The 23502-nt window shown below is 35.6% G+C and overlaps 1 protein-coding gene across 17 annotated transcripts in view; it reads left to right on the top strand.

Annotated features, from left to right (window-relative positions):
• RIC1 (RIC1 partner of RAB6A GEF complex) overlaps positions 1–23502 on the top strand; it is a 169621-nt gene that overhangs the window by 93082 nt on the left and 53037 nt on the right. For all 17 annotated transcript variants that reach the window (XR_002644530.3, XR_002644531.3, XR_016393431.1 and 14 more), the window contains 10 exons: positions 4033–4121; positions 9255–9399; positions 10082–10130; positions 11754–11906; positions 13578–13781; positions 18686–18724; positions 19040–19150; positions 19998–20087; positions 20698–20858; positions 21811–21946. Coding sequence is in view for 11 of the 17 variants with exons in the window: in XM_089912522.1 (XP_089768648.1) it covers positions 4033–4121; positions 9255–9399; positions 10082–10130; positions 11754–11906; positions 13578–13781; positions 18686–18724; positions 19040–19150; positions 19998–20087; positions 20698–20858; positions 21811–21946 (1177 nt within the window). In the remaining 6 variants the exon portion in view is untranslated. The remainder of the gene's footprint in view (positions 1–4032; positions 4122–9254; positions 9400–10081; positions 10131–11753; positions 11907–13577; positions 13782–18685; positions 18725–19039; positions 19151–19997; positions 20088–20697; positions 20859–21810; positions 21947–23502) is intronic.

Raw genomic sequence — 23502 nt, 5'->3', positions numbered from 1 at the left:
CATAACATCTAATATTGTTTCCAGCTACATCAAGGTAAGGATCAAAGTATTTCTGTCAGTATAAGTAATACACTGATAGTGTTATAAATCACTGCCTTCATTATACTGTCAATAATCTGTTTGTGAAGTAGGAAATCCTTATCCTCAACACATTGCTTCTCACTGAGGAGATAAATGTAGAAAGTAAATTTAACTTAGTGTAAGGAGAAAAGGAAAGCGTATTTTTCTTCATCATTATGGATTTGATTTGGTCACATTTTGTTTAGAATTTTTAAATCTATGTTCATGAGTACAGTTTGCTATAGTTTTTTTTTTTTTTTCTCTCTCCTGGTTAACCAAGGTTACGCTTGTCTCATAAGACAAGTTGAGGAAGGATTTCTCTCTTTCCCTTCTTTGTTCATCTTTGAATGTGTGGCTGAATTTGTCAGTGAAGCCACCTGAGCCTAGAATTTTCTTGATTACTAATTCAATTCAGTTTTAAAATAGACTGAAGAACATTTAGATTTTTTGTCTCTTAGTCATTTTGGCAGGTTGTATTTTTCTAGGAATTGGTGTCTTTCATATACACTCAAATTTATTGGCATAGAGTTTATAATATCCTTTTTAACTTTCATATTGTAAAATAAAAACAAACAGGAAGGTGCATAATCCAAATATTCACAGTTTTACAAATAATTATAATACAAACATCCATCTTTTCACAACTCAGTCAAGAAATAGAACATTGCCAGCCTATATAAGTTTTAACTCCTGCCACTTCCTAATCATGACTTCCATCCCCTCCTTAACACTTAAAGGTAACCAATTTTGCCTTTCATGATAATCATTTCCATTTTTTTTTTTACAGTTTTACCACTCATGTATGCATTCCTAAAAAGCATAATTTAGTTTTACCTAATTTTGAACTTTATATGAATAGAATCATATTCTATGTTTTGTGTCTTGATTCTTTTAGTCAACGTTGTGAATTCATCCAGCTTATTTGCCAGTAACTGAAATCATTTATTTGGGATTGATTTATAAGTAGTGTTTTGGTGTATGAATATATCATACTTTGTCTGATTTCCTGTTAAAGGACATTTACATTATTTCTTGGTTTCCAAAAAAGGAGACATTCTCTTACATAAATGCATCATCTTTAGTCAAACACATGGGAAAATTAATGATAAATCCCTAATAAGATCTAATATTGAATTCATATTCAGACTAACCCAGTTGTCACCAAATTTCCTTCATCTCTTTTGTTTTAATCAGAATCATTCAAAATTCATGAATTATATTTGGTTATTATTTCTCTTTAGTTACCTTTTGCCTATAAAAATCCTTGTATCTTTTTTCTTATTTTTATGACATTAACTTTTTTTTGAGTCTAGGTCAGTTGTTTACAGAATATCCTACATTCTAAATATGTCTCATTGTTTTCTCATATTGGCATTTAATTAGTTTCTGTAACACCTGTTTGAATCTTGAAGGTGGTTCTTATTGAGCCAGTATAGTCAAATGAGTAGGAAGCTCACATCAGCATTTAGAGGAAACTGACAGAGATGGGAACAGTGGTGGGTGTGCAGCTCTACATCACCTACATTAGGGCTAGCACCCAGGGGTCTAGCAGGGCCAGATTTTAGAAGCCAGGATTCTAGCCCTTCTTCCAGGATAATGAAGCTGGAATCTTGGCCTTCAGCCTTTTAGTTACCTCAGTTTTCATGAGTTGGGAGAGGATCAGCCCTTCTTATGGCATGATCGTGGGTTGGGGTGAAAGTTTTGTGATTATAGCTACGTGACATAACTGACCTAGTGGCTTCTAGCCCTGATCTGCCAGCACTTACCAGGATTAATTGACTTGAACACCTTATTAGAGTTCTATAAGAAGCCAGCTTTCTTTTAGGATGACAGTTTACAGCCTAATTCTTCCCCTTATATTTAAAGGTTTGATTAGATTCTGGTTAAACATTTTTGTCATAGGTGTTTTGTACTTCCTATGGCATCATGCAGCAATAACATTGAGTGGTCTCAGTATTGATGATGCTAAATTTGATTACTTACGGTGATAATAGCCATATATATCTCTATTATAGAGAGATGTTTTTTGCTTTGAGATTAGTAAGTAGTGTCTTTTTAATGAAACATATTTTTCTTTTATGATGGGCTTATGAGAAATGGAAAGAAAAATAATTTAAGTAATATAGGCACTGTAAATACTTAAAACGTTAATTGTCAGTCTTTTGTAACTATTGACATAGCACCTACTTCTTATATTAGAAATATCTGGACTCCTCACTGACTTGTTAGAGTTCAGCAACCCAGAGTTAGCACTTGACAGTTGTTAGATGCAAAGCAAAAATAAGTAAATACCTGCTAGCCACTTAGTGCTGTCTTTCAGCAAGGTATCTAATTGGGCAGGTAGTCTGGATAGATATCTGTTCCAGGCATTTGGCTTCTAAGTTAGAGTAACAGATCAGATTTTCTCTCCCACCTAAAATAGCCAAGAAAATGGACAAAAATATGAAACAAGTGTTTTGAATTCAAGACATAGGACATCAGGCAATAAAGGATAGTGATCCCTGAAAGATGAGAAACTAAATAAGAAAACTCGTCAACTGCTCCAGCTTCAATTACTTTGAGAGAATTTCCAGCACAAGGATGGAGAGACAGGGCCTGGCAGATTCCCTGGGTTGAGTGTGTGGAAAGGAAATGAGAGTCTGGGAGACCAAAGCAGCTGGGGCTCACAGGCCAGACATCAGAGGAGAGAGTGGCACAAAGAGAGAACTCCAGAGAGCTGTAGAGGGTTTCTTTTGAGTATTGAACTGAAACATGGAAGACAAAAGACCCAAATCAAACATTACAGAAGAAAAGATTAATAAACTTGAAGAACACAGCAAGAGAAATGATGCAAAATGAAACACAGAGAGAAAAAAAGAATTTAGAAACAGAGCATCAGTGAGCTGTGGGATAACTTCAAGTGGCCTATTATTGCAGGTATTTTATTTAGTCCCCATCCTGATCCTTGAGAAGAGTGGGGCCTGGCTGGAAACTGATCAAAGCTGCTGTGAGGAGATCATCTAACTTCTCCTACCTTGAAGGAGTACAGATAAGGGTCAGAACGTTCTGGCAGTCATAAGCTAGTATCATCCTGATGTGTGCAAAAGCAGCCTTGGATTTAAATTATTTTTAAAACAACATTTATGTTAAATTTTCGATCTGAGAATGGCTCTGTAAGCAGAAATGATATTTTTTGTGATCATTATAATTCAATTTTGAAATATAGCTTAGATGTAATATACAGATTCTTTGTTTTGGTTTCTGGCCCTTTGTAAGTTTGACCCTTGTAAAGATTTTTTAATGGAATAATGATACTTACCATATGCATAAGAGTATGTATCATGTGTATACATACAAAAGATAATATAAGGTAAAAAATAACAAAATGAAGATTTCTGAAAGTTTCCAGTACTGCACTCGTTTGTCTCTCTTCTTTAATATTCCCCTTTCTCCACCAGGGCAGTTACTAATCTGGAATCTGTGTACATTAGGTCCTTGTTGTATTTTTACCACAAATGTATTTAACTATGTTTTGAATGTTTTTCACAGTATAGAAACAGAATTATACTATTTATATAGATATATAGATAGATGGGTGGGTAGATAGATATGCTGTCCATTTTAATGCACATGACAAAAATTCATTTTCAGTGCTATATGGTATACTACTATATAAATATACCACAGTTTCTCTTTCCTTTGTCTTATTGCTGGACATGCAGATTATTTCCATTTCTTTGCACTTATTCCCAGTACTATAATGAACATTATACATGTCTCAAAGACAGGATATTTCTGGGGTATATCTGTAGGTGAAATTGCTAGATTACAGAATATGCATTTGTTTAAATTTAAGAGATGACTGCAAATTATTTACAAAATGGTTTTGTTCCAGTTTACACTCCTATCAGCAGAACATAATATTTCCCATAGTCATGTTTTTTTATATTTGTATTTGTCTTTTTACACTAAAAGTCTTTTTGATTTTTACAGTGGTTCTGTACAGGTTTATACAATAGATAACACCACTGGAGCCATGCTACTATCTCATAAACTAGAGTTAACAGCAAAACAATATCCTGGTGAGTCCTCTTCTTTTTTTTTTTTCTTCTTAATTAAAGGTAATATGTGTAGTGAGGTTTTAAATTAAATGATGGAGGCCAAAGGCCAAATATTGTTAAAATATGTAACAACATTCTCTCTGACTCAAGGATTTCTGTGTCACTAGAGGCTCCTGGGATACCTCTTCATTTAGTTTTCTCTATCCTCACTTAGTTTTAGCCCCTATATTCCTTGTCTGGGTTTTGCTTTAGACTCTTGCCTGATTTCATCGCCTCTGTTATTTTATGCCTTCCAATTCCATTTATTCATTCAACAAGTAATTATTGGGTACATACTATAGGCCAGACACTGTTCTAAATGCTGGTTACACAGCAGTAAACAAACCAGAAAGTCTCTTTCTGAACCCCCTTAGTGACTGTTGATTGAATCCTGTCCACAGGTGTAAGTCTAAAGTCTGTATCATTGGAAATGTTTTTGAATGAAACTAACAGAAAACCCAACTTACTATTGCTTAAACAAATAGGATTTATTTTCTGTAATAGCAAGAAATCCAAAGGTAAGCTGCTGTTGGCATTCATTTGGCCTTTCTGTCATGATCACAGGGTAGCTTCTGAGCTCCAAGCATTACTGCTGCATTTGAGTCAAGAGGAAAGGAGGAAAGAAAGCATCTATATGCTTTTTGATCAGGAAAGCAAAAAAGCTAGATTGAATTTGAGTTCTTCCAGAGAAGATTTCTGTTTGTTTCTTCCAATCACCTGGGAAAACTACATCAGTGTGGAACCCTTTGCATTATATTCTCTGAGATTTTTTTGAATCATACAAGTTACACAAATTACAGATCAGACTGAGGACTGGTTTCTGGTTGCAGATTCTCAGGGGAACTTCTTTATTTTCCATTCAATACCATGGACAAAAACAGGGAAGTGTTCCTTGCTATTTTTTCACCTTCCATGTGGTAGAGTTTATTTCTCATTCTCCCTTGTTCATGGAATCTTTGTAGTCCCAGCTTTACGTGGGTATCTTCTATTAGATTCCCTGCCTTGGCCAAGCTCTGAGCTTTATCTCCTGTCCCTCACATGCTGTGAGTCATCAGATGTAAAAGTCAGGTCTCTAGGGTTTGGCAGAAAAATTCAGGGCAAGAGCACTTGGTACACTCACTTACCTCCCAGTATTTTTGGATATTTTGATGTGTTTAAGTATTCTGTTTAACATTTTAGTTGTTTCAGTGTGGAGAGTCATTCAAGGTGTCATTTCGCTATACTGCCAGAAACAGAAATTTGCTCCTTAAGTTTTTATCATTCTTATTGCATAGCCTTTAAAGGCTTGCATATATTTTTTTCTAAGGACACTTTTTGCTGCAACTGACAAGAATAGGGTGTTGTGTATTTTGATTGTGTTTTCTAAGCCTTTTATCTGTTTAATTTTCTATCCATACTAATGTTGTGATGTGCAGTACAGTAGCTACCAGCCACATGTGGCTGTTTAAATGAAACTAACTGACATTAAAGAAAATTAAAACTTTTCTCAGTTTCATAGTCACACCTAAATGTTGAATAGCCACATGTAGCTAGTGACTGTCTATTAGACCAAGCAAATATAGAACATTTATCATCATTTCAGGAAGTTCTCCTCATGGCTTCTATTGATTGATTGACAGCACTGTATTGAATTTTTTAGATTGTTTCCTTTTCTCATGTTCTTGGAATGCCAATTCTCCCTTTGGTTATCTGCTAACTCTCACTCTTGCAGTTTTTCTTATGGGAGAGTGCTGCCTTCTTGAGTTACATAACTTTAGACTATAAAAACTGCTTCAGATGTCGGGAGACTTGTGCTGTCCTGCATCTTGAACACAGACAAGCTTCTGTGTATTTTTCTGGCTCCACTGGCTGATTTTTACAGGTGGCAGCACCGCAGGAGCCCTTACGTGATACAGCGGCTTCCATTGGGATTCCCAGACTCACACCAGCCTGAAACCTCTTTCTTGTCTTTGTATAGGATGTGAGACCCCAACTCCCTAGTCATTGCTAGGTCCCATTCCAACCTTCTGTCCCTATATTTCTAACCTTTTTCACCTCACCACTCCCCACTCTTCACACCTCCGCCCCCTGGGCTGCCTTAATTCAAACACTAACCAAACTCACTTTCAGTTTTCTCCTTTCTTTCTTCAGAGTTCAGCTCTGTAACAGAAAGTGTTTGGATTACGTTTTACATTTTTCTCATTATGCAGGTTATCACAATCTATGTTTATGGTAGGTTACCAGCTAGATAAATTTTCCATATTCCTGCCACTTGAAGATTAGGTTAACTGTCATTAACATTTTAATGTATATCTCTACAACTAGATTTTAATGTGTGTATAATACTTGGAAAATAGATATGCATATTATGTACATATGTATATATATGTTTACTTGGGATTAATAGGAATACTGTTTATAACCATTCTGTAAGCTTTGATTTGAGTTTGTATGTTTCTTCTTGGTTTGGTTTTAAATTTCACTCTTAAATGTGTAAAGTATACTAATAAGATACGAGGTTTCTTATGCATGTTACCATTTATTTATTTGGTTATTTGTTTTGTTTTAGTTTCATCATCTGATATGGCTTTATTGGGCATTTTTTTTCTATTTTGATAAGAATTTTTTTTTATTGGAGTAGAATTGCTTTACAATGTTGTGTTAGTTTCTCCTGTACAATGAAATGAATCAGCTATGTGTATACATACATCCCCCCCACCTTGGTCCTCTCTCCCACCCCCCCATCCCACCCATCTTGGTTGTCACAGAGCACTGAGCTGAGCTCCCTGTGCTATACAGCAGGTTCCCACTAGCTATCTGTTTTACACATGGTAGTGTATTTATGTCAAACCTAATCTCCCAATTTGTCCCACCCTCCCTATCCCCTGCTGTGTCCACATGTCCGTTCTCTACGTCTCTGTCTCTATTCCTGCCCTGCAAATAGGTTCATCTGTACCATTTTTCTAGATTCCACATATATGCATTAATATACGATATTTGTTTTTCTCTCTCTGGTTTACTTCACTCTGTATGACAGACTCTGGGTCCATCCACATCTCTACAAATGATCCAATTTCGTTCCTTTTTATGGCTGAGTAATATGCCATTGTATGTATGTACCACATCTTCTTTATCCATTCATCTGTCATTAGACATTTAGGTTGTTTCCATATCCTGGCTATTGTAAATAGTACTGCAATGAACATTGGAGTGCATGTATCCTTTTGAACCATGTTTTTCTCTGGATACATGCCCAGGAGTGGGATTATTGGATCATATAGTAGTTCCATTTTTAGTTTTTTAAGGAACCTCCATACTGTTCTCCATAGTGGCTGTATCAATTTACATCCCACCAACAGTGCGAAAGGGTTCCCTTTTCTCCACACCCTCTCCAGCATTTGTTTGTAGATATTTTGATGATGGCCATTCTGACAGGTGTGAGGTGATACCTCATTGTAGTTTTGATTTGCATTTCTCTAACGATTAGTGATGTTGAGCATCCTTTCATGTGTTTGTTGGCCATCTGTATATCTTCTTCAGAGAAATGTCTATTTAGATCTTCTGCCCTTTTTTGGATTGGTTTGTTTGTTTTTTTGATATTGATCTGCATGAGCTGCTTGTATATTTTGGAGATTAATCCTTTGTCAGTTGCTTGGTTTGCAAATATTTTCTCCCATTCTGAGGGTTGTCTTTTCATCTGGTTTATGGTTTCCTTTGGTGTGCAAAAGCTTTTAAGTTTCATTAGGTCCCATTTGTTTATTTTTGTTTTTATTTTCATTACCCTAGGAGGCGGGTCAAAAAAGATCTTGTTGTGGTTTATGTCAAAGAGTATTTTTCCTGTGTTTTCCTCTAAGAGTTTTATAGTGTCTGGTCTTACATTTAGGTCTTTAATCCATTTTGAGTTTATTTTTGTGTATGGTGTTAAGGTAGTGTTCTAATTCCGTTCTTTTGCATGCAGCTGTCCAGTTTTCCTGGCACCACTTATTGAAAGGCTGTCTTTTCTCCATTGTATGTTCGTCGCCTTTGTCATAAATTAGGTGACAGTATGTGCATGGGTTTATCTCTGGGCTTTCTATCCTGTACCATTGATCTATATTTCTGTTTTTTGTGCCAGTACCATACTGTCTTGATTACTCTAGCTTTGTAATATAGTTTGAAGTCAGAGAACCTGATTCCTCCAGCTCTGTTTTTCTTTCTCAAGATTACTTTGGCTCTTCGGGGTCTTTTGTGTTTCCATACTATTTTTTATATACATAAATAATACAGTTATTCATATACTTGAATTATGGTGGGAAATGCTAATGTGAGGATTCAAACATAGGCAGAGGAAAAAAGTTTTACTTACTCTATTAACAAAGGCTGTCTTCCATAGGCTAAAATCTGTATACAAGCCCTTTGTGGCAAAGGTACTTATAACAAAAATTTATTAATACTGCAGATGTAAAGAATTTTAATTTTAAAGAGGTGAAAGCTATAGATCTTTTGAATTGCTGATGGGAAATGCTGCTATATTTCATTTAACTATGCAGTAAAGAAACTTGGATTTTACTACACAATGAAATTTTCTCCTTCAATAATTATATATGAAGAACTATTATTAGTTAAAAGAAGATATAAGTGCCTATGGTACTGAGGCTGGAGTTTACCTACTTAATCCTAATGTAAGGTTAAGCTTCAATTTATTTTAACTTGGATCTCTTTGATATTGCTGATGGAACATGGAGATCATGGTAAAATATTATTTTACATTTTAAAACACCTCATACTTTGCAGAGTAGTTTGACATTCAGTGTTGAACCATTCAAGGGAAATATTATTCCCATCTTACAGAAACTGATTTGCCCAAATCCAAAGCCTTTTTAAGACTACACAGTTACAGTTATTTAAGCTAATAGTGGCCAGAAACGGTTTTTGGTTCATATAAATCACTTGGGTACTGACTTTGTTCTGTTTACATCGGGTCAAGGCTAATGACCATACTGATTTTAAACAGCCCTAAACGAACAGAATTCATCTCATTATTTGAAGCAGACATGCCTTTCTGCTTGTTTCAACTTGAAGGTATAGGCTGTAAAAAATACTAAGTATTTATGAAGCAATCATTTATTTTTAACTCTTCTCACAATTTCTTAACAGACATTTGGAACAAAACAGGAGCTGTTAAATTGGTCAGATGGTCTCCTGACAATAGTGTTGTAATAGTGACCTGGGAATATGGAGGCCTTTCTTTATGGAGTGTATTTGGAGCTCAGCTGATTTGTACACTTGGAGGAGATTTTGCGTGAGTCAATAAAGAAATTTTAGATGAAATAACTCCATTTTCTCCAAGACAATACACATACACAGAAACTTTGTTGTACAGCTACCATTTTGCCTTGACTCTGAACCCAAAACAATTTGTAAGGTTCAGAATTAATGTATTCAGAATGTATTGTTTCCTCATACATCCATCCTCTTTCCATCCTCTTAAAACTGACCATTCAGTGAAAATGCATTTATTTATTGAACCCCTATTGTGTATATGATAACATGTTAGATTCAAAGCTAAATCAGACATGAATCTGCCTTCAAGTATCTTATTATCTAATAAGAGTGGTAAGCTATATACATAAATAACTAGTCGGAAATGGAAAATTACATTATCTCATTGGGTTAATGTAGGTTAACTCAGTGGGTTGATAGAACTGGGTTAATATCTCTGTCCACTTCATATACTACCCTGAACTTCAGTCCTGACATAATGAACACACCTTCCCAAAGTGCATGACCCTGTTAAGAAGTTATTTAGTAACTGGAAGACTGTATCTCAGTGATATACCTAGGTGTATTAACCAGGAGTCTCATATTTCATACAGTATTGTGTATTTCTCTTTCTAAGGAACAAAATCAGTTTTTTAAAATTAAAGCTAAGTATTACATGCAATTAGAAGACTCTTCTTAATTAAGTTTCTATTGTGTTTCAGTTATAGGTCTGATGGTACCAAAAAAGATCCCCTTAAGATCAACTCTATGGTAAGTTCTTTCTATAAAATATTGATACAGTGTGAAAAACTTGGTTTTTTCTTCTTCTTCTCTCATGTCGATCTGATAAAATTACAAAGCTATTCTAGTCTTAGCAGACTCTTACACAGTTCTTGCTTTGATAAAAGTATTATCTTTAAAAATCAGGAGGCTGCCCAGTTTTCAGTATTTGATTTTGGTTTTGTTTAGATGTGTCCAGCAAGCCCTGTCATCTCTGTGAACATAGTAACTGTTCAAATCAGGCCTTTGTTTTTCCAAAGCATACCTACATTTCTTATGTGACTCAATAGCACCCACTTCCCATGGCCTCCTTTCTTTTAACATAATGTGAAATGCTCATTGGGTCTTTTTCCTGGAAGACATGTGCTTGTACGTTATTTGAGCATATTTAAAATTTTTTCCATAGATGTATGTCAAAAGAATTGTAGTCCCTGTTGTAACAGTATTTTTACTATCAATTTTCAAGAGTTTCTGTAGAAAGCAGTGAGGTGTAACCCCTGTCTTTACGTACAAACATTTTCTTTCTATAGCCCTCTGTGTACCATCTTTGAGGAATTAGTGGCTGTGAGGCTTATCACTACCTTTCTCTGCTGCTCCACGGAGGAAAGCATTTTCTGATCATGGGTTTCTCGAAGAATTAAGACTACCATGGTTGCCTTCAGTAGGGGTTCCCAACCTTTCACCACCAAGGATCCCATTTGATGGCTCTCCTCACCTCCATATTTTAAAATAAGTTTTCAAACACCATTTCTCTGACTGCCGATCAGTGCTTATGAATGCCATGCAGCAACCAGTGTTACCTGCCTCACTAAGTTAATATTTTAATCACAACTAAGAATCTAAGCATTTTAGTTATGCAACCAAAACTTTTCATGGGAAAGCAAAAGTTCTATTAAACTTCCGAAATTTTGGAACAATTCATGGACCTCTTCTCCCCCCATTAGTATTTTCTTGGCCTTGCAGATTGGGAATTACTGATGTTAAAAAAAATTTTTTTTTTTAACTCTCATGGAATCTAGTTAATAGAATATTAAAATGAACTGGGCCTGGAGAATTTATTTGAACCCTCTCATTTTACAGAGGAAGAAACTTATACCCCAAGAAACCAAACAGCTTGGCCAAGGTTGTACAACAAAATGGTAGCCAAGCTGGAGTGCAAAACCCTAGTCTCATAGCCTCCAATCCAGTGTTCTTTGTTCTGAACAAAACTGCATCTGTTTGGGTGCTTCTTTGTAAAGCTTCAGCTATGTAACATGGGTCTTCTCTCTGTAAGGAATTTCTTTGTATTTGAGAGGCAGTTAAATTAATGGAGAAGTTACAGAGAGCAGTAGGCATTTCTTAGGTTTTGGAGCTAAGATTGGTATGTAGTGTTTTCACTCTTCTAAGTGGAGAGCAGTGATGGTTTCTACTGGAGATCTAAGATGTAGTAGATGTAGGTATAATTCTTGTCTGTGTTGTTTGTCATGGTTCCTCCAGCCTTCAGAAGTCATTAATAATGCTGTTGTTGGTTATTTCAGAATTTGAATATTTCAAACCGGGAAAAAATAACAAACTTTTTATTGCTTTGATTTTCTTTCCCTGACTCCCGTCTTCTTTCCCCCTCCTCTCTCCAAGAGCTGGGGTGCCGAAGGCTATCACCTATGGGTAATCAGTGGATTTGGTTCTCAAAATACTGAAAATGAGTCTGACTCCAAGAGCATAGTTAAACAGCCTAGCATTCTACTATTTCAGTTTCTCAAGAGTGCACTCACCGTAAACCCTTGTATGGTAAGTTTATTTAATTAAAACTCCGTTAGTTTTTTTTAGTGCCTTTCACATTTGAATATGACTCTTCCTTATGACAATTTTATTTCTGAGCAGGTTTTGCTTTTTTTTGGCCTTGTGGCATGCAGGATCTTAGTTCGCCAACTAGGAATTGAACCTGCGCCCCCTGCAGTGGGAGCATGGAGTCTTAACCACTGGACCGCCGGGGGAGTCCCATGCTTTTTTTTTTCTTTTTTTAATAGGATCACAAGCAATTTGAGGAAAAGCAGTGTTTACAGATTCACTTGAGTAACCTGAATAAAATTTAGTCTTTGTCTGAATAGCATTTCTCAAAGTATGTTCCACCAGGCACTACTTGTGAGAAATATCAATAGCAATTACATAGGACAAGAAGAATTTCTGTTGTCTTTTAAGTGTGAAATAAAGGAGTTAAAGCTGTAGAGATTTCTTTAACATAGGACTCGAGTCTTTAATATACTGATGTGCATCATGAAAGTCCAGGAGTTGGTATATAAAAAGCATTGTTTCCCAAGCTTATTTAACTATGAATTTTTAAGGAATGCCTAGAAGAAAATAAGCCTAGAATCCTGCTTTGGGAAACACTGCCCCAAATTATAACATAAACTCATGTTTTATCAGTCTGAAATAAGATATTAATATGATATATTGTTGATATATAGTAACAGTGATATGTTATATGATAGGGGTGCATATCTTAGTATCTACCACCAATGGGTTTTTAAATATTTGGTGCAACCAATTTCTAACTAAAATTTATAACACATTGAGGAAGAATGAAAATACCCTGGATCTCAGACCTCATTACTATAGCTGAATAATAAGAAAAACAAGAGTAGAGGATTTCTCCTCTGCTCGCACATCCCAAATAAATAATTTAAAAGCACTCCGAGTTTTATATCAAGACAACATTTGGACTACAATGGGAAGGTGAGTGGCTGGGGTGCTGATCTAATTTAAAGAGTGAGTGAATAATCTGCCCACATTTGAAAACACTCGCCTTTAATTAAAAACCAGGGCATAATCACAGAGAGTTGAAACTATATTTTTGTCTAAATATCCTCAGAACCTGGTACACTCCTTGGTACTAACCAGGCTTTCACCAAGCAATTATTGAATTGTTCTGAACCAGGACCACAGATGTAGGCTACTCTTCCTCCTCCCCATGATTTAAAAGATCCTCCTGTATCCAGTTATCCCTGTTTGTAATCCACTCCCTCTTCTTACCATGTGGGCACACGGATGAGCGTATACACACAAACAGTTTGACCAGACATGTTTTCTTACTACCATTCATGAGGTATCTTATATGAAACTAGTTTGTAAACTGTAGACATTGAGTAGTCTTATTCAGTTTTCAGGTGGAAAATCTCTCATAGCATTGCCCTGGGCATGTTTTGGAATCTGTATGATAAAACAGACTTTAACAAAGATTTTATTTACACTGGGAAGTAATCACTAAAATGTTGTCTGTTAAATATAACAGTGTGTGAGATTATTAGGTAGTCTTGTCCTCTGTGAGGAAAATCAGCATTGAGATGTGTGGTACATTTCCAACAATAAAAGTAAATTGATGTATTACTTACTTTCCCCTACCTTATACTAACTTGTTTTTATTTGCTTCCCTTCCCTCTGCTTCCTTTTTCCCTCATCTAGAGTAACCAAGAGCAAGTGTTGCTTCAGGGGGAAGATCGATTGTACTTGAACTGTGGAGAGGCCTCACAAACCCAGAATCCCAGGAGTACTTCGGCACACTCTGATCATAAGCCCAGTCAGGAAAAGAGCCCGTTTGCAGATGGCAGTTTAGAGTCTCAGAGTTTAAGCACTTTACTTGGTCATCGGCATTGGCATGTAGTGCAGGTAAGTCTTCAGATGCTGTTGACTGTGGACTTAGTCCTTGGTAAGACAGCACCCTGAAGCCGATATTTAAGTATTTCATTTGTTGCTTTAGAAAACTGAGAAACTTTGTAAACTTTTTGACTGTCATGTCTCTCTTCTGCTGTTCTGTGCTCTTGTCCTCTTGTCTTCTCCTTTCTTTCCACCTGATGTAGATTGTATTCCCACCTGCTTTAAGTCCATTAGTCAGTGAATAGTTAAAAAAAACTAGAAGTTTATGCTTTGTCCTCTTATTGTGCAAGACTGTTTACTTTACTTCCAGCCTATTTTTGGTATAAATTTAGCTCTGGATTTGCATAGGCTAAAGTGTAGTAATTTAATGAAAAGTGACAATATTGATTAGTACCTTGTGCAGCTGACCTTGTAGTCCTAATGGGGACACATTGAGGTTAATTGCCTGACTTTGGACCCAAATTGCAGACTTCTGATTAGTCTAGAACCTTAGTGTTAATAATTTTATTATTACTCAATCTTGTACCAGATTATTATTAAATTAGTAGTTTCTTTTAGTAATTCTGATACATTGACATTTAATATAGAAATTCTGAGTTTCGATACCAAATAAAATTAATTTGGGTAAATCAGTAAATTGAAGTTTCTTGAAAGAAACTTTCACACACATTTCAAAGTCCTGAGTGTTTTCTTCCCACTTTTCATGCCAGAGTGTCTTAGGTACATCAGAATCTACTCTTGGATTAGTTTCTTTTAGTCATTTTCTATTTCCACAGTTCTTTGTCTTACTTCTACATTCTGTACTTTTACCTTACTAGCTTACTTCAGCTCCCATGTTATTTTCGGTTGACTTTGAGTGGAGATAATGAGAGACATAAGATTGGTCATTGTGTGAAAAATTGAAGGAGGAATATCTCCTACATTGACATGTGGTATACACTAAAAGAAAATGTATTTAACTTACATTAAGAAATTCATAAAATCAAAACAATGTGCATACCATTTTATAATTAGTAACAGTTATTAAATAAAACTGCATCAGCTACTTCCTTGACTAAAATTTTCCACTGCTCCCTTCTCTCCTATAGCCATTTCTCTGCTATTTTCATTTCCCCATACTTTGAACTATTCATTCTACACTGACCTAGCATCAATGCCAGTTCTGCCTAGCCAGGTCTGTGTTGCCAGAGAGCCAAGTAGAGCAGAGGATCAAAGAAGGTAGGTCTGGAACTCAAAAATCCATCAGGCAATAACAAAAATTGAATTTCCTTCCAGCTCAAAAATTCAGTGATTCTGTGATTCGTAGCCATCTATAAAGTATCCCATATTAGAAGCATATAACACTGATTTTACAACTTCAGGCAAAGTAGATACTAGCAAGATTCTTCTGTCATCCTGTTCTTTAGGTATCTAAAATATTTAGAAAGATAAACTTGTTTAAGTCTAGCTTTACGTAATTTTTTCAGTTTCCTTAAAACTAATAAAAATAATGCTAGAGTTGTACTCCCCCCAAATTAAGTTATAATGGACTCATAGAATTTTTAGAGCTGGAAGGACCTTAGCAATCATGTAGTCCAACTAGGTTTTATACATGAGGAAATTGAGGCTCAGGGAAGTTAGGTGACTTGCCCAAGGTCACACAGCAGAATAGTGGCAGACTCTATCCTTACCATGATGTAAATTAAAGTAATAATCAAACCTGTTTTAAAACCCAGGTACTAAATGTTGAAGCATATAATATACTGCTGACCTTGATCTAAAACTGAGAATGTGCCTATTTGACATTCTTTTTACTTGGAGTTGCCCTATGCTTTGTTTGCTGGCACTCCAGCCACAAGAGTCAATGCAGCATTGTGGTGGTGTTCGTTTGGTAGTGTGGTTTACAGTGTCCATATAATGTTAATGCTTTTAACTTCCAGACATTTTAGCCATTAGTAAGTATTCCCTGAAGAAATGTGGGTGCCTGTTTAATTCCCCTTCAACATATGCTCTTGTCTAGGATAAGTGCCCGTATCCTCCATCATAATGGCTTTGTTTGCGTGGTTTATACTTTGTATGCTTCTTGTACAGCTTAGAGTTCATCACATGAGCTCCAACGAATTCTGCTCTGTCTGTTCCTCATCTAGACTACTGGATTTTTTTTGTTTGTTTAAGCCTTCTACCTTACACTCGTTAGTTTCCTGGTCAGAAGATTCTGTGTTAACCATGTTTTCTCCTTTAACAAAAATAACACAAATACATACTTGTCGGAAGCAGGGTAATGTATCAGGCACTATGTTAGGGAGGTCAACAAAGAGGATTGTAAAGGCTATTTCATTTATAAGTGATTTGCTCTCATTCCTACAACGTGTATCAAATGTTCTGGGTATTTGGCACAGATCATATCTCCTAGGGTGATGGCCCTCACAGTCTCACCAGTTACAGAAGAAAGTAGGCTAGGTAGGAGACATGGTTTTAGCAGAATGACTTCAAGGGAAAAAAGGTAGATTTAGGTTCTCCGAGAGACTGAAAAATCCTAAGATGTTCAGAGTAGAGATTCTGTACCTTAGCACTGAGTTTCCCAGTGGTATGACATGACTTTTGTGCCCTGACTATGCATTCCTAACCTGAGTTTCTTCATTATTCATTAGCCGCCTCTTTTCTTACTTCTGCCATTTCCTGTTCTCAGTATTAGGAGTGGAACTCAAAGTTCAGGTAACATATACATCTCCTGGGGCAAAAACAAGTTTTTGTTCTTATTTCATAGCATCTTCAAGACACAAAACCATATGAGAAATAAAGCTTCATTTTAAGTTTTGAAAGTAAACCGTTTGCTATTTGTGGCATCTCATATACTTTTGGAGGGTAAAAGAATTTGTTTTCTCCTAGAGATAGTCATCAGAATGTGATCGTATGATAAGTTAACCTTGGTTCCCATGATTAGAAACTCTTCATGTTGGAGTCCACTTTGGCAGTGAGATCTCACTTCCCACTTTACCTGCCTACACATCTCACAAATACTTATGAAACACTAAGGTTTGGGGAAAGTGGGGGGTGGGGTGTTTAGTGTCATGGATGGCTAGCTCAGTTGTGCTCCAGGAACATCCTTCTTCAAGTGACTATTTTTATTTTCTTCATCCAAAAAAAGAATTTCACTTACAGCATCCTACAAAACTACTTTCAAATTTTACTTCGCCACCTGATCATTACCTCAGATTATCATTATTCTGAACTAATTCCACCCATCATAGTAAATTTTACTGGTTGGCCTGAATAGTACAGCATATCTGTTAAGATACAAGTTAAGCATTCTTCAAGCGTATCTATCCTGACACAGTTATTTTTAATTCTGTAAGGTAGGCTTCCACAAACCAGCACTGGGGTTAAGAACTTCCTAATGTACTAAAAGCTATTAATTTACTTAGATTTTAGGTTGACTTACTGGATAATAAGTGAAGTCTAACAAAAATAGTTTTATAAATAAATTTTATCAAGGTTAATACAGATGTTTTCACTTGATTTTTGCTTTGTCTTCACATTACTCAAAGAATCTTATTGGATTTGATTGCATTTACTTGGCTTTTTAATTTGGTTTTCTCTTTTTAAATATGTAATCATTTTTCTTTGAGTAAACGGAAACTAAATTAAATTGAAGGTTCTCTTATTCCAGGAACAGAAGATTTTTCCTTTATTCTGTTGTTCTGTTAATTTTCACATTGCATTCACCATGTGCTCATGAAAAACTATTTACTCAGCAGGCTAATAGACAGATCACAGTCTCAGTAAAGCTAGACTTAAGCTACATTGATACCTCACAGAGGATTTTTCAAGTTTAAAATTCTCAGAGTGACACAAAGACACTGTGTACAAAGATGTAAGACAGATGACATGGAAGGATATGTTTATTGCTTATGTTGCAGATAGAAGAGTTAATATCTGTAATATATTAAAAGTACTTGTAGGTGAATAAGTTGAACACCCCAGTAAAAAGCAGTAGCTTATACACACTTTTATATATATATGGCTGTTTGTTTAGAGATAGCAATGATATAACAGAATTTCACTTTGTATTTTGTGTACTTTTATGCTGTTTAAATTTTATAAGCATGCATTGCTTTTTTATTAGAAAAATGTAAAAATAATAAAAGAGATTTCTACTAAAAAAACATAAACAAAACTCTTGCTGAGGCTCTGATTTTATTAGATAAGGGTTTTTTGGGATGGTTCATATCAGCGGACCCAAACTGTTCCATCTACACAATTCTTGGCTGCCTTAGTAGATGCTTCTCTAAATATCTTTTGTCATTCTGTATTTATTGAGTGTTCAATATTTAATTTAAATCAAATAAAAACAGTGTAGAGAAAAAAGAGGAAAGCCTGATGTCTAGAAACGTATAATGAAATGGTTAAGACAGGAGTTGTGAAACATTGGCTGCTAGTGTAATACTCGTTATTTGGGAGCACTTTTTAAAAAACAATTTATTTTATTTTTGGCTGTGTTGGGTCTTCGTTGCTGCGTGCGGGCTTTCTCTAGTTGCGGTGAGTGGGGGCTACTCTTTGTTGAGGTACGCAGGCTTCTCATTGCGGTGACTTCTCTTGTTGTGGAGCACGGGCTCTAGGCGCACGGTCTTCAGTAATTGCAGCACGTGGGCTCAGTAGTTGTGGCTCGCAGGCTCTAGAGCACAGGTTCAGTAGTTGTGGCGCACAGGCTTAGTTGTTCCGCGACATGTGGGATCTTCCCGGACCAGGGCTCAAACCTGTGTCCCCTGCATTGGCAGGCAGATTCTTAACCACTGCGCCACCAGGGAAGCCCTATTTGGGAGCACTTTAAACATTACAAGAAAATTAATCTCACATTATGATGTTAATGCTTTCACGTGCTTTACTTTTAAATATATTTCAGAAGTCTTACCAAACTGATGTGTTATTTTCTATAGATTTCCAGCACCTATCTAGAGAGCAATTGGCCTATACGGGTGAGTTATTTGTTACTTTGTTGGTGTTAACTTTCATTGGATAGCATTTGCTGCAAGAGGTATTCTGGGAATTGAGCCTTTCAGTGGGTGCACTGATAAAAGTAAAATTTCAGTACTTGCTTCCTTGTACATTGTGTAACTCTATAATTTGGTCAAATGTAACATGTATAAATGTTAAGATTTTTGAATTTAGCATTGTACATTTAATTCTCTTAGCAAATGTTTATTAATAGTCTGCTTGCCTGACATAATCCTCAGCTCTTTATGCCTAATTAAAAAACTCAAGGAAGAGCTCTTAATTTTTTTTTTAATCAGTTTTCAGCTATTGATAAGCTTGGACAGAATATTGCTGTGGTTGGCAAGTTTGGTTTTGCACATTACTCTTTACTCACCAAAAAATGGAAGCTTTTTGGAAACATTACCCAGGTTAGTCTTTTTGAAATTAAAAACCTATTTCTCAAAGTATGAGAGAACTACAATATGAAATAAGTATAAAGTAAACCACTGTTTACTTATTAAAAAGTAAAATCAAATATTAAAAAGTGACACTGGATTATACTAAGGGTCAGTTCTGATAAAGTACTTGATATTTGATAAAAGATTTTGTATTGAGATAGTTGGTTTGTTTTTAGTTCTTGTTAAGATCAGACACTATAATCCTGTAACTTGAGGATTTACTCTTACATTCCAGGTAGAGTTCATCAGATATGATCGGAATAAATCTCCACAAAATTTGAGATCATTCCCTGCTTGTCTGTGTATGACATAAATATTTGGGTAGCATACAAACATATGCAGTTGGATTTTGCAAGAATCAAATAGGAGGAAAAGAAGGAAGTTAACATTTAATAGGTGCCTCCTGTGTACCAGACACTTCCACATATGTTTTCTCATTGTTCTTCATAACAACCCAATGAGAGCACTATTGTTACTCACCATTTTATAAAACAGAAACTAGGATTCAGAGTCAAGCAGCTGATAAATGATAAACCCAGAATTTAAACCAAGGTCTGTTGAATGTGGAATAATGATGCTACATGGTACCCAGTTATTTTGAATGATGTATTTTATGTCTTACAGAAATATTTATTTCTTTCAAAGTAGGATGTGAATCATTATTAATAAAGGCCCTAGAGTAATTCTTAATGTTGAGGGGGGCGGGAAGAGAGTAGAGCAGAAATAATTAGAGCTTTCATTGTCTGATTAGGAATATTTTACAAGTCTGTTACTGGCAGGAATAAATGTAAATATGTTTTTTATATTTTCTTTTAAGGAGCAAAATATGATTGTGACAGGTGGCTTAGCCTGGTGGAATGATTTTATTGTCCTTGCATGCTATAACATAAGTGATCATCAAGAGGAGGTATGTTTTTGTTTTCTCAGAAATAACAAGATTTTTACATTTTAAAGATATTAAGCACAGTTTGGTTTTTATATAAAAATAACCTATTGAAAATGAACAAAACGTTTTACTTTTTAATCAAGAATTTGGCATTTTTAACAAATGGGATTTTCATTTCAGGTTACTTAAAAATTTAAAGGGATAATCAGGACTTCTGTGATAACTTTTTCTAAGGATTTTAGCCATTAGACATTCTCTATAAAGTTTGTAAATAATAAAAAATAGTTAAAAGTTGAGAAGTTTATAAAGATAGCTGTCCTTAGAGATTTATTAACTTATTTATTTTTTGAGAAACTACTGATCTCCTTGTATCAGGTCTAAATGCGCAGGTCTAAAAGGAGTATCTCATAATAGTACATCACAGTTTTGATCACTTCATCTTTTAGTTATTTGTAGAATGAGCCTACCCTGTCAAAATATAAACATCCATTTGTTATTAATGCTCAGATTAGTCTTTAACTCCTCTTACTTGAAAAAAGTCAGTAGATAATAAAACAGCATGTCTAAGGTATTTAGTCATCCATGGTAGGTATCTTGTTTTTACAGTTTTCTTTATTTTTGTTTTCTATAGCTCAGAGTATACTTGAGAACGTCAAACCTGGACAATGCTTTTGCTCATGTCACCAAAGCACAAGCAGAAACATTACTGCTTAGTGTCTTCCGGGACATGGTAATAGTATTTAGAGCAGACTGTTCAATATGCCTTTACAGTATTGAAAGGAAATCTGATGGGTAAGTATATAACGTGTGACAGGTCACTTTTTGCTCCTATTTATCATGTTTCCTCTGTAGTTTTTATTTCTCAAAACAGTTACTCTAATTTTATATTTAGTTTCCTTTGTTTTAGGAGTTAAAAAAGCAAGGAATTTTAATTAGTGATATTCATATAGTAGTTATTTTTTAGCTACCAAAATAATTAAAGAGCCTGTACCAACTTCTTCAGCTAATCTTACTGGACTCATTTGAGAAAAATCTAGTTCGGGATGGGGTAAAGCTTTAAATACTAATTTTTTTTCCACAATCTTGAAAACAAGTGGTTACTAACTATCCTGGTGTTCTAGAAACTTGGGGAAATTTGTAGGAGTTCACAGCTTTAAGGCCTGAGGAAGCATGACCTTAGAAGACTCATTAATATTTTAACTGAGATAGATGGCTGTAGTCTGGGAAAGGAAAAACTGTCAGACCTGTTGGAGCTGCGTGTTGCCTATATTCTTGGCATCTGGCTGGCTTGCGGCATTTAGACCATTCTTCTTGAGTTTTATTTTGTTCTCAGATGGTTTTTGTTTCTTTTTTTAAACAGCTATGAAGTGCATATTTGCTGAAGTAGCTTATAATTGAGGAGTAGTATAAAAATAAAAATTAACAAATCTACTAGCCTCAGAACGCATGTCTTTCTCAACCAACTATTTCTCAACTGACTAAGCTATTCCTATAGCTTCTTCCCAGTTTATTTCTTCCTTTCTACATCTTACTCCCTTTTTTCCCCTCCCTCATTTCCAGATGTATTCTTGGATGCCACAACCTTGTTGGTCTGCTGTTTAAAGGATACTTGGGGAGGAGAAAATGATAGGTAGAAGGCATTTGGGCCCATAAACATAAAATCTCATACTATTAGTAGTGGAAAAGGAAAAAACCTCATTAGCATTGTTGTTGAGGTGTATGGGTTTCTTTCTCTTTTTTGCAGTCCAAATACTGCTGGTATTCAAGTTCTTCAGGAAGTCTCCATGTCACGCTACATTCCCCACCCTTTCCTGGTAGTATCTGTCACTCTGACATCAGTGAGTACAGAGAATGGAATCACCTTGAAAATGCCACAGCAGGTACCATTCTATTATCAGAGCTCTTTAGAGTTTTCATTTCAGTTTTTTGTGTTTTAATTTGATTTTAGGAACTATTTATTTGTTCAGCAAATACATACTAAATGTCTAGAATTTGCCTTGCATGAAGCTGCTGGGTTACAGTGGCAAACTAAACAAACATGGTTTCTGCTCATACTATAAAGAAATAATTACATACATAATTAATTACAATTGTGATGTGTATACCAAAAAGTAATATAGCTTACTGTGTATAACAAAAACCTGGAGTAGTCTAAGCAATCACAGAAGATTTCTATATCATTTAAATTGAAACCTGAAGAACAAGTGGCGGTTATCTAAGTAAAGAAGGGGAATTTCAGGCAGAGGGAATGGTATTCAAAGGCCCATAGATAAGAGAGAACATGACGCATTCAGGGAATTGGAAGAAATTTCAGAGTGACTGGAACATAGAGTATGAGAGGATGAGAGTCTTATTGATAATACGGACTTTGGAGTTTGTCTTAAAGTCTAAAGCGTTTTAAGCTGGATGTTATTAGATCTAAGCTTTATAATGTTAGAGAAAACATTACAAAGGAGGAAAATGAAACAGAGTGGGACAGAACTGGATGTAGGGAGAGCAGCTGAAAGGCCATTGTAATGATCTAGGTGAATGGTGTCTGTGGCCCGAACTTGAGTAGGGAAAAGAAGATGGAAAGAAGTGGAAGGAATATGACATATAGAGGACTCCATGATTAGTTAATTATGAACAAAGAGAAGGGATAATCCCATAGCTTCTGGTTAAAGTAGCTGTGTAGGTAGCAGTGTCACCAGGACCCAGGTATTACAACTTTCTATTCCAAGCCTCCTTCCATTATACCACTGGTTTCCAAACTTCATGTCAATGTGGAACCCATTTTCAAAGGAAAGTTCTGTGTGGATTTATTTGTCATCCCTGTCTGCCCAGTCTGTCTTTTACTTCCTATTAAGGCACTTCCACTGAGTGCCTGTAAAATACAGGTCCCATTTTTCTCTGCAAACTCTATTTCATGTAACAAGATAGTCCTAGTTGATAAGGGGAAGTTATCTTTTACAGAAGAACTCTAGCTAAAAGATATGGAATGAATGTAAGAATTTAAGAATCACCATTTTGCAGCCCGTGAAGATTGGATGAAACCAATGAAAGGTTGATGGGAACTTTACAATGAAGGTATCAAGTTGTCATGCCCAAGCCTTATTAATCAATTTTAGCATCACTAAAAGTGGGAGAACCAGATGTGGCATGCTTCCTGGGGTGAAGCAACCTGAAGTTCACGTGAAGAATTACTAGCAAAAACATTGAGCCTGATCTGAATCAAGCTTCTAGAGTCATCTTCTATTCACAGAAAATACAGGGAAAGAGGTTTAGTTTAATGATATTTTATAGGAAAGCTGTAGGTCAATAATGTGGGGGAAAAAAGAAAAGATTCTTCTAAATAAGACTTTCGAGCTATAAGAACAAAATGCATGCGTAAGTTCATTTGTATCTTGATTCAAATAGGCTATATATAAAAAGACACTGTTGAAACAATTTGCAGTAT

Source organism: Delphinapterus leucas, chromosome 6 (genome assembly GCF_059928025.1).
Source record: "Delphinapterus leucas isolate spDelLeu-1000000601 "Yukka" chromosome 6, BTC_Dleu_Yukka2, whole genome shotgun sequence".
NCBI classification, from domain to species: domain Eukaryota; kingdom Metazoa; phylum Chordata; class Mammalia; order Artiodactyla; family Monodontidae; genus Delphinapterus; species Delphinapterus leucas.
The sequence above is the reverse complement of the archived record's forward strand: the minus strand, read 5'-3'. Positions and strand labels throughout refer to the sequence as shown.